Consider the following 12177-nt stretch of genomic DNA (forward strand, 5'->3'; position numbering starts at 1 on the left):
AGATACACAATAAACAAAGAGAAAGAAAGCCAAGCATAACACTACAGAAAGTTATCAATCACAAAGAAAGAGAGCAAGAGAAGAAGAAAGGAACAGAGAAGAACTACAAAAACAACCAGAAAACAATGAACAAAATGGCAATAAGAATAAAAATATCAATAATTACTTTAAATATAAATGGTCTACATGTTCCAGCAAAAGAAATAAGGTGATGGTATTGGAATGGATAAAAAGAAATTAAGACCCATCTATATATTGCCTACCATAGACTCACTTCAGACCTAAAGACACATACAGATGGAAAGTAAAGGGATGGCAAGAGGTATTCCATGTAAATGGAAGGGAAGAAAAACTGGGGTAGCAATACTTATATCAGACAAAGACTTTAAAACAGAGTGGAACAAAAGACAAGGAAAGGCATTACACAATGATAAAGGAGTCAATCAAATAAGAGGATATAAAAATTGTAAATATCTATGTACCCAACAGTGGTGTACCTAAATACATAAAGCAAATATTAGTAACATAAAGGAAGAAATTGACAGTAATACAATAATAATAGGAGACTTTAACACCCTAGTTACACCAATGGATAGATCATCCAGGCAGAAAATCAATAAGGAAACAATGTCTTGGAACAACAAATTATACCAAATGGACTTAAAAGACATACAAAATAATCTGAAAACAACAGAACACCCATTCTTTTCAAATGCACATGGAATATTCTCTAAGATCACATGTTAGGTCACAAAACAAGTCTCAGTAAGTTTAATAAGACTGAGATCACATCATGCATCTTTTCCAACCACAATGGTATTAAAATAGAAATAAATTATAACAACAACAAACACAAACAAATAAGAGCACAAATATGTGAAGGCTAAACAATATGCTATTTAACAACCAATGAGGTAATCAAAAAATCAAAAAGGAGATTAAAAAATACATGGAAAATGAAAATGGAAACACAATAGTCAAAAACATTTGTAATGCAGTGAAAGCAGTTTTAAGAGGTAAATTTAGATTCTGTGTCTCCCTCTCTCTCTGCTCCTCCCCTGTTCATGCTCTGTCTCTCTCTGTCTCAAAAATAAATAAACATTAAAAAAATAAAAAAAAAAAAAAACTCTTAAAAAAAAAAAAAAGAAGAAGAAGGGGCGCCTGGGTGGCTTGGTCGGTTAAGCGTCTGACTTCGGCTCAGGTCATGATCTCACGGTCCGTGAGTTTGAGCCCCGCGTCGGGCTCTGTGCTGACAGCTCAGAGCCTGGAGCCTGTTTCAGATTCTGTGTCTCCCTCTCTCTCTGCTCCTCCCCTGTTCATGCTCTGTCTCTCTCTGTCTCAAAAATAAATAAACGTTAAAAAAATTATAAAAAAAAAAAAACTCTTAAAAAAAAAAAAGAGGTAAATTTATAGCAATGCAGGCTTACTTCAAGAAACAAGAAAAATCTCAAATGAACAATCTCTCCTAACACCTAAATGAAGTAGACAAAGAAGAATAAACACAGCTCAAAATGAGTATAAGAAAGGAAGTAATAAAGATCAAAGAAAAATAAATTAAAAGGAAACTAAAAGTAATAGAAAACATCAATGAAACCAAGAGCTGGTTCTTCAAAAGATAAACAAAATCATTAAGACTTAGGCCAGATTGGAGGGGAAAAGGAGAAAGGAATAAGAAATGAAAAAAGAGAAGTAACAACTGACATCACAGAAATACAAATGACTGTAAGAGACTACTACAAAAATGTATATGGTAACAAATTGGATAATACAAAAGAAATAGATAAATTTCTAGAATATTCAATTTTCCAATATTCAATCTGGAAGAAACATAAAATATGAAAGATAATGAAATTGGATCAGTAAGCAAAAAATTCCCAACAAAAGTCCAGGGCCAGATAGATTCACAGGTGAATTCTACCAAACATTTAAGGAAGAGTTAATACCTATTCTCTATAAACTATTCCAAGAATAGAAGAGGAAAGAAAACTCCAAATACATTCTACACGGCCAGCATTATCCTGATACCAAAACCTGATAAAGCACTACACAAAAGGAAAGCTAGTGGCCAATATCCCTAATGAATTCAAAAATCCTCAATATTAGCAAACAACATTGAACAATATATTAAAATAATCATTCACCAAAATCAAGTGGGATTTACTCTGGGGATGCAAGAATGGTTCAATATCTGCAAATTGATCAGTGTGATACATCATATTAACAAAATGAAAGACAAAAATCACATGATCATCCCAATACATACAGAAAATTATTTGAAAATATTCAACATCTGTTCATAATTAAAAAAGTACTCTCAACAAAATGAATTTAGAAGGAACATGTATCGATATAATTAAGGTCACAAATGGCAAACTCACAGCTAACATCATACTAAGTGGTGAAAAAGTGAGAACTTTTCTTCTGAGATCAGAAACATGACAAAGTGGTGCCTGGGTGGCTCAGTTAGTTGAGCATCTGACTTTGGCTCAAGTCATGATCTCACAGTTTGTGGGTTTGAGCGCCATCTCAGGCTCTGTGCTAACAGCTCAGAGCCTGGAGCCTGCTTCGTATTCTGTGTCTCCTTCTCTCTCTCTGTCCCTCCCCTGCTTGTGTTCTGTCCCTCACTGTCAAAAAATAAACATTAAAAAATTAAAAAAAATATATATGACAAAGATGTCCACTCTGTTTTATTCAACATAGTATTGGAAGTCATATCCACGTCAATCAGACAGGAAATAAAAGGCATCCAAATTGGTAAGGAAGAAGTAAAACTTCCATTATTTGTAGATGATGGGACATTATATTTGAAAACACTAAAGACCACCAAAAAACTACTAGATATATAAATGAGTTCAGTGAAGTTGCAAAACACAAAATCAATATACAGAAATCTAATACTATGAAAAATTATATGCCAACAAATTGGACAACCTGGAAGAAATGGACAAATTCCTAAACACCCACACTCTTCCAAAACTCAATCAGGAGGAAATAGAAAGCTTGAACAGACCCATAACCAGCGAAGAAATTGAATCGGTTATCAAAAATCTCCCAACAAATAAGAGTCCACGACCAGATGGCTTCCCAGGGGAGTTCTACCAGACGTTTAAAGCAGAGATAATACCTATCCTTCTCAAGCTATTCCAAGAAATAGAAAGGGAAGGAAAACTTCCAGACTCATTCTATGAAGCCAGTATAACTTTGATTCCTAAACCAGACAGAGACCCAGTAAAAAAAGAGAACTACAGGCCAATATCTCTGATGAATATGGATGTAAAAATTCTCAATAAGATACTAGCAAATCGAATTCAACAGCATATAAAAAGAATTATTCACCATGATCAAGTGGGATTCATTCCTGGGATGCAGGGCTGGTTCAACATTCGCAAATCGATCAACGTGATACATCACATTAACAAAAAAAAAAGAGAAGAACCATATGATCCTGTCAATCGATGCAGAAAAGGCCTTTGACAAAATCCAGCACCCTTTCTTAATAAAAACCCTTGAGAAAGTCGGGATAGAAGGAACATACTTAAAGATCATAAAGGCCATTTATGAAAAGCCCACAGCTAACATCATCCTCAACGGGGAAAAACTGAGAGCTTTTTCCCTGAGATCAGGAACACGACAGGGATGCCCACTCTCACCGCTGTTGTTTAATATAGTGCTGGAAGTTCTAGCATCAGCAATCAGACAACAAAAGGAAATCAATGGCATCAAAATTGGCAAAGATGAAGTCAAGCTTTCGCTTTTTGCAGATGACATGATATTATACATGGAAAATCCGATAGACTCCACCAAAAGTCTGCTAGAACTGATACATGAATTCAGCAAAGTTGCAGGATACAAAATCAATGTGCAGAAATCAGTTGCATTCTTATACACTAACAATGAAGCAACAGAAAGACAAATGAAGAAACTGATCCCATTCACAATTGCACCAAGAAGCATAAAATACCTAGGAATAAATCTAACCAAAGATGTAAAAGATCTGTATGCTGAAAACTATAGAAAGCTTATGCAGGTAATTGAAGAAGATATAAAGAAATGGAAAGACATTCCCTGCTCATGGATTGGAAGAATAAATATTGTCAAAATGTCAATACTACCCAAAGCTATCTACACATTCAATGCAATCCCAATCAAAATTGCACCAGCATTCTTCTCGAAACTAGAACAAGCAATCCTAAAATTCATATGGAACCACAAAAGGCCCCGAATAGCCAAAGTAATTTTGAAGAAGAAGACCAAAGCAGGAGGCATCACAATCCCAGACTTTAGCCTCTACTACAAAGCTGTCATCATCAAGACAGCATGGTATTGGCATAAAAACAGACACATAGACCAATGGAATAGAATAGAAACCCCAGAACTAGACCCACAAACGTATGGCCAACTCATCTTTGACAAAGCAGGAAAGAACATCCAATGGAAAAAAGACAGTCTCTTTAACAAATGGCGCTGGGAGAACTGGACAGCAACATGCAGAAGGTTGAAACTAGACCACTTTCTCACACCATTCACAAAAATAAACTCAAAATGGATAAAGGACCTGAATGTGAGACAGGAAACCATCAAAACCTTACAGGAGAAAGCAGGAAAAGACCTCTCTGACCTCAGCCGTAGCAATCTCTTACTCGGCACATCCCCAAAGGCAAGGGAATTAAAAGCAAAAGTGAATTACTGGGACCTTATGAAGATAAAAAGCTTCTGCACAGCAAAGGAAACAACCAACAAAACTAAAAGGCAACCAACAGAATGGGAAAAGATATTTGCAAATGACACATCGGACAAAGGGCTAGTATCCAAAATCTATAAAGAGCTCATCAGACTCCACACCCGAAAAACAAATAACCCAGTGAAGAAATGGGCAGAAAACATGAATAGACACTTCTCTAAAGAAGACATCCGGATGGCCAACAGGCACATGAAAAGATGTTCAACGTCGCTCCTTATCAGGGAAATACAAATCAAAACCACACTCAGATACCACCTCACGCCAGTCAGAGTGGCCAAAATGAAGAAATCAGGAGACTATAGATGCTGGAGAGGATGTGGAGAAACAGGAACCCTCTTGCACTGTTGGTGGGAATGCAAATTGGTGCAGCCGCTCTGGAAAGCAGTGTGGAGGTTCCTCAGAAAATTAAAAATAGACCTACCCTATGACCCAGCAATAGCACTGCTAGGAATTTATCCAAGGGATACAGGAGTACTGATGCATAGGGGCACCTGTACCCCAATGTTTATAGCGGCACTCTCAACAATAGCCAAATTATGGAAAGAGCCTAAATGTCCATCAACTGATGAATGGATAAAGAAATTGTGGTTTATATACACAATGGAATACTACGTGGCAATGAGAAAAAATGAAATATGGCCTTTTGTAGCAACATGGATGGAACTGGAGAGTGTGATGCTAAGTGAAATAAGCCATACAGAGAAAGACAGATACCATATGGTTTCACTCTTATGTGGATCCTGAGAAACGTAACAGAAACCCATGGGGGAGGGGAAGGAAAAAAAAAAAAAAAGAGGTTAGAGTGGGAGAGAGCCAAAGCATAAGAGACTGTTAAAAACTGAGAACAAACTGAGGGTTGATGGGGGGTGGGAGGGAGGGGAGGGTGGGTGATGGGTATTGAGGAGGGCACCTTTTGGGATGAGCACTGGGTGTTGTATGGAAACCAATTTGACAGTAAATTTCATATATTAAAAAATTAAAAAAAATAAAAATAAAAAAAATAAAATAAACTAGGAAAAAAAAATATACAGAAATCTATTGTATTTCTATACACTAATAATGAAATAGAAGGACAAAATAAGGAAACAGTTCAATTTATAGTTGCACCAATAGAATAAAATACCTAGAAATAAGTAAGGAGCTGAAAGACTGGTACTGTGAAAACTATAAAATAATGAAGAAAAAAAATTGAAGATGACACATATGAATGGAAAGATAAAACATTCTCATGGAATGGACGAATTGATATTGTTAAAATGTCCACACTACCAAAAGCAATCTGCCAATTCAATGCAATCTCTATCAAAACACCAATATTATTTTTCACAGAACTGGAAAAAATAATTCTAAATTCTGTATAGAAACACAAAAGACCCTGGATAACCAAAGCAATCTTGAGAAAGAAAAAAACAAGCTGGAGGTATCACAATCACTGATTTCTAGTTTTATTACAAAGCTATAGTAATCAAAACGTATGGTATTGGCACAAAAATGGACTAGTACATCAAGTGAACAGGATACAGAGTCCAGAAGTAGACGCATGCTTATATAGTCAATTAATATGAAAAAGGCAGGGACAATATATTGGGGAATATATTGGAGAAAAGACAGTCTTCAAAAAATAGTGCTGGGAAAACTAAATAGCTATGTGCAAAAACAATGAAACAGGAACACTTTTCTTACACCATACACAAAAACAAACTCAAAGTGTATTCAAGACCTAAATGTGAGACATGAAACCATCAAACTCCTAGAAGAACACATAGGCGGTACTTTTTCCAACACTGGCCTTGGCAATATTTTTCTAGTTATGTCTCCTCAGGCAAGGGAAATGAAAGCAAACACAAACTATTGGGACTACACCAAAAAAAAAAATCATTTGGGGCACTTGGGTGGCTCAGTTGGTTAAGCCTCTGACACTTGATTTTGGCTCATGCAGTGATCTCATGGTTAGTGAGATCAGAGCTCTGTGCCAGGCTCTGTGCTGACAGTGAGGTTCTCTTGAGATTCTCTCTCTCTCTCTCTCTCTCTCTCTCCCTCTCTCTCTCTCTCTCTCTCAAAACAAATAAATAAATTTAAAACAAATCCTTTGCACAGTGAAGGAAACTATCAAACAAACAAACAAAAACAACATACTGAATAGGAATATATATTTACAAATGATATAGCCAATAAGGGGTTACTATCCAAAATATACAAAAAAAACCTCATATAACTTAAATAATAAAAAAAAAGAAAAACAGTCCAAATGAAAAATGGGCAGGGGACCTGAATAGACTTTTTAAAAAAATTTTTATTTATTTTTGATAGAGAGAGACAGACAGCAAATGGGTAAGGGGCAGAGAGGAAGGGAGACAGAATCTGCAGCAGGCTCCAGGCTCTGAGCTGTTAGCACAGAGCCTGATGCAGGGCTCGAACTCACAGACCACGAGATCATGACCTGAGCCGAAGTCGGATGCTTAACCGACTTAGCCACCCAGGAGCCCCAATTTTTTAAAGAAGATGTACAAATGGCCAACAGACACAAGAAAAGATGCTCCCTATCACTAATCATGAGAGTAATGGTAACCAAAACCACAATGAGATATAACCTAACACCTGTCAGAATGGCTTGAATCAGAAAGACGAAATAATAAATGTTTGGATATGGAAAAAAAGGCACATTTGTACACTGTTGGTGGGAATGTAAATTGGTACAGCCACTATAGAAAACAGTATGGAGGTTTCTTTAAAAATTACAAATAGAAATACCCTATGGTCCTGTACTTTTCCTACAGGGTATTTACCCAAAGAAAATGAAAATATTAATTCAGAAAGGTATATGCACTCCTATTTTTCCTGCAGCATTATTTGCAATAGCCAAGATATGGAAGCGATCCAAGCATCCATCAATAGATGAATAGACAAAGAAGATGTGATACACACACACACGTTACTCAGTCATAAAAAAGATGCAATCTTGCCATTTGCAACAACATGGATGGACGTAGAGTATATTATGCTAAGTGAAACAAAAGAGAGAAAGACAAACACTGTATGATTTCACTTATAGGTGGAATCTAAAACACACACACACACACACACACACACACCCCTAACAAAATAATCAGAGACAGATCCACAAATACAGAGAATAAAGTGATGGTTGCCAGAAGGGAGGTGAGATGGGGGTACTGGTAAAATGAGTGAAGGGGAGTGAGAAACACAGGTTTCTAGTTATGGAATAAATAAATCATGGGGATGAAAGTCTCAGGTTTCTAGTTATGGAATAAATAAATCATGGGGATGAAAGTCTCAGCATAGGGAATATAATCAATTGTATTGTAGTAGCATTATATGGCAATAGATGGTAGCTGTACTTGTGGTGAACATTGCATAAATACAGAATTGTCAAATCACCATGTTGTACACTTGAAATTAATGTAACGTCATGTGTCGAATATATTTCAATAAAGAAACTTAAAAGGTAGGCACTGTATAGCAAAATCAGTACTTGTATTTTTTTTTTCTATGAACAGAAGAGCTAATGAGAGAGCTGGTATAAAGGGAGGTAGACGGTGGCCTTTTAATGGCCAGATGTGACATGGAAGGGACAGAAAAGGGTCAAGGGCTGAAATCAAAAACTAGCCAAGTGATACCTAGACTGAGGTACTGAGTGTCTGCACTAAGGCAGAAATTAAGTTTGGGAAGAATGGGGTGATTACATGTTTTCTGAGCCCAGTGCTCAGCATTTTACAGTTGACTGTACCCTGAAAGTTCCTTTTCTTAGCCTAAATCCTTTTCCTTACAGATCAGAAGTTACAGTTGGTCTCAAAAGACAGCTTTGTTCCTTGCTATACAATTAAACTTGGGTTTCTTTTCTGAGCTGCTGCCATCTGCACACCTTATGTTATTGGGACACAAGACTGGTACATGCTATTTCTTACTGAGAATGACATCAGAAATATGGAGTCACCCTCTGCAGGACAGTGCTTCTGCCACTGCCCATGAAATAGAAGTCAAGGACTGAACAGGAAAAAGACATGAGGCATAATTAGTTTTATCCTCCATGAAGAAGTTATTTCACAAATAATGAGGCAGAACCTCTCCAATTTTAATAATAATGGACTGTATATCATTGAGATGACTGAATCAAATTAATGTTAGCTACTGGTAAAAAATAAAACAACATGATAATAAATGCAAAGGTTTTTTTTTTGTTTTTTTTTTTTTTTTTTTTTTTTTGCCCTCCAGATGCAATTTAAACATATGATTTGAGAAGAGTCAAGTTTCAATTCCTAACCAGCTATCTTCTTTCCTTTAGAGAATATAGTACATAGGGCTTTTTACAGTATACAGCTAAAACTATTCTTCCCTGAAGTAGAAAATGCTGGGGCAACAATAATAATGATAATGCATACGGTTAAGTAGAGAACTCAGGTGAGAGTCCACCAAAAAATGGCTCAAGTCAGCTTCATCTTTGCCAGAGAGGCTCTGCAGATGTACATAGCGACAAATACTCAGATTCCCGTGTTCCATTTCCAATTCACGCCCTCGTCTGTTTCTCTGGCCGTTAATTACTGGGTTCCTCCCTTTGCCCTCACAAAGAGGCATGAAACTACTCATCAGGTGGTAGGACAAATGATAATCAGTGTTATCCTAGACATTTCATTACTCAAATAAGCATAAAATGATTATATGAAATCCCTAGGAAATTGAAGTGGCCTTCTTTTTGCTTTTAAAACTATACTTTGACTAATAGAAAGTCTGCTTTATTTAACATCATCTAACAAGACCCCCTCAAATATATCTCTCTTCCATGACCACTGTTATATATAATCTAGAGCATTATAAAATGTTCTTCTGATCTAAACTAGCAACTTGACTAGATTCATTATTCACTTTGAACTAATGAGATTATTTTTACAAGTGATGTTATTAACGGATTGCATAATATCTATCAGATAAAATACTAATACCATGTTGAAAGCAAGCAAATTAAGTCATTACAGGCCTAGAAAAGCAACGACTGAGACTGCCAGAATAGTCTGATTTGTAGTAAATTCATACTTAGCTATGAAGTATCCTTAAGTAGTAGCTCAGACTGTTTTTTCCTACTATTATTTTTCGTGTGTGAAATAAATCTGTGAAGCCGACAAAGACTAACCAGATGTACAAATTTGAGCTTCTAATGAATACAATGACATTTAAAAAGTCTCAAAGGTCACCTTCATATTACTAAAGTAATTCCACTGAAGTCAAAAACAATTTAAAAATATTTAGAGAAAGGCCCAGGCAATGTCATTAGTATATATTGGCCAGAGGCAAAGGGTAAGGGGGATGAGGCAGAGATATTCCATATTTTATTACATAAAATCAATTGTAGCCTTCTCCTATTAGAAGCATTCAATAATCCTTAAAAATATTGTCACCCATAAGGTGATATTTTGGCATTACCATATATCTTACATAGTTTTATAAACAAGTATCATGTTTAATCATTAAAATATCTTGATCATGTGTATTTGTGTTTCCAATGGAAAAAAAATTGTAATATAATGGTAGCTTACATTTGTATAGCAGCATAATTTACAACTGCTTTACCTCATTGGATTTTAAAGCTCTCCTATGAAGATTATAAGAAAAGCATTATTTCCCCATTTTGCAAATAAACAAAGACAGTAAGAGGCTGGTCTAAAATCACCTGTATTCAGCTTCAAAATCCAGGGATTTTTTTCATTGAGCTTTGCTCTCCCTTGATTTGCCCTTTGTGTAGTAGGAAGGGCAGAAATGTCACCTCCCTTTAAAGAGGAGATTAAAATTGCAGTGGCAGAAACAGCAATGACCCCGGTGAGGCAAAGCCTCCCGACAAAATTCTGACTGATCTCTTGATTTATTAAAAGCACTGCTTACAGCAAAAGGGAATAACACTTATACAATTTTTAATTTTCCTGTCAAAATTATGGGATCAGATTGTGGAAACTGAATCTTTGTATGTAAGGGTAAAACATGAGCTGAGATCAATGCTTGATCATGACTTCGCATTCAACCTATTACATGTATGTATGCACACACAGCTGTATAGATGTACATTTTTTTTCCCAAAGGAATATAAACAAATCGTTCACCTTATCTTGAAAACAGTGTTTAAAAACATTGCAAAACAGCACAGAACAAAAATGAGTCACTCAACTCCCAGGGGTTAGATTTTATGACTGACTTAGTATAATTAAAACAATAATAATCACAAAAATGAATCTGTCCTCCTTGACTATCTGCTAAGAATTAGGTCCATATCATTTTGACTTACACATATAAATTTTATAATACCACTACCTTGCTTTGATGTAATATTTTAATTTTTCAGCAGGCTCTCACATGCTAATATACACTGTTACGCTTCTGGGTTTAATGAGAAAATCATCTTCCTGTCTCTGGGCCTCACCTTGTGAAGTCTGTCATTTCCATCATGATCATACACATCTGCTTGGCCAGCACAATTATATCATTGCCGCTGTCATCCCATTTGGCCACTTCGGCATCCAGCTTGCTTTTCTCTTGGTGGAATATCTCCACCTGCTCAGCTATTTTTGCCTTCTCCTCCTGCGGTAGTTGTGCCATGATGGCCTGTGTGGGTTACAGAATACGTGTGACTAATATTGACAAAGTAAAGTAGGGTGACTCTGCTTTAAGTTAATGGCAAAGCCAGACCCCGACAAGGTTTATAGGCTGCCCCACCATTCCAGAAAGTACGTTTTCTCCATCCCCAGGAAAGCAAAAGCATAGACTGGTAACATCCCCCAAATCCCCGTCCCTATTCCTATACACACACAAAAATAGAGAGATCCAAAAGGTATGTGCACATTGACAGTAACAGAACTTCTGTGTTGCTTTGATGACATATGTTTGTTCAAAAGAATCTATTCTTGACAATTTTTATATTTGGTCTCAAGAAACTTTTACCAGATGAAAGAATGTACCTCTTTCAACACTGAAATCTGTTCAGAGAAGGAAAAAAAGAAAAAAGACTTTCTGTCGCTGGAAAGAAGAGGAATTTTAAACAATATCTGAGCATCCAAGTGGGGTGGAGAGAATTTCCATGAGTGTTAATGAAGGAATGCATGATTAGATACCAAACAATCCCCTAACCCAAGGCATTTCAGGGATGGCATACCTATTCCCAGCCCTCTCCCATCTTCCCTGTGGAAATTCTGAGATAACCATGACTCCCTACAGAGCTTATTAGTATGCAGAAGTAGAAGGTATGATGGGATAAGATATAGGTTTAGGAAGTAAAGGTCGATTTTCAAAAGTTGCTAGGTAAGGGAATGTAGAAAAGTAAGAACTACAGCTGATTCTCATTATTCATGGAATCTTTCTATACAAATTTGCCTACTCTCTAAAATTTATTGGCAGCCCAAAATCAATACTTGTGGTGCTTTCTCGTCATTCACAGA

The 12177-nt window shown here is 36.3% G+C and overlaps 1 protein-coding gene across 5 annotated transcripts in view; it reads right to left on the bottom strand.

Moving 5' to 3' along the window:
• Positions 1 to 12177, bottom strand: part of CTNNA2 (catenin alpha 2) — a 1102119-nt gene that overhangs the window by 63312 nt on the left and 1026630 nt on the right. For all 5 annotated transcript variants that reach the window (XM_060656428.3, XM_060656443.3, XM_060656437.3 and 2 more), the window contains one exon: positions 11166 to 11347. In XM_060656428.3, coding sequence (XP_060512411.1) covers positions 11166 to 11347 — 182 coding nt within the window. The remainder of the gene's footprint in view (positions 1 to 11165; positions 11348 to 12177) is intronic.

This window comes from Panthera onca, chromosome A3, assembly GCF_046562875.1.
Source record: "Panthera onca isolate mPanOnc1 chromosome A3, mPanOnc1 haplotype 2, whole genome shotgun sequence".
In the NCBI taxonomy this organism is placed as follows: domain Eukaryota; kingdom Metazoa; phylum Chordata; class Mammalia; order Carnivora; family Felidae; genus Panthera; species Panthera onca.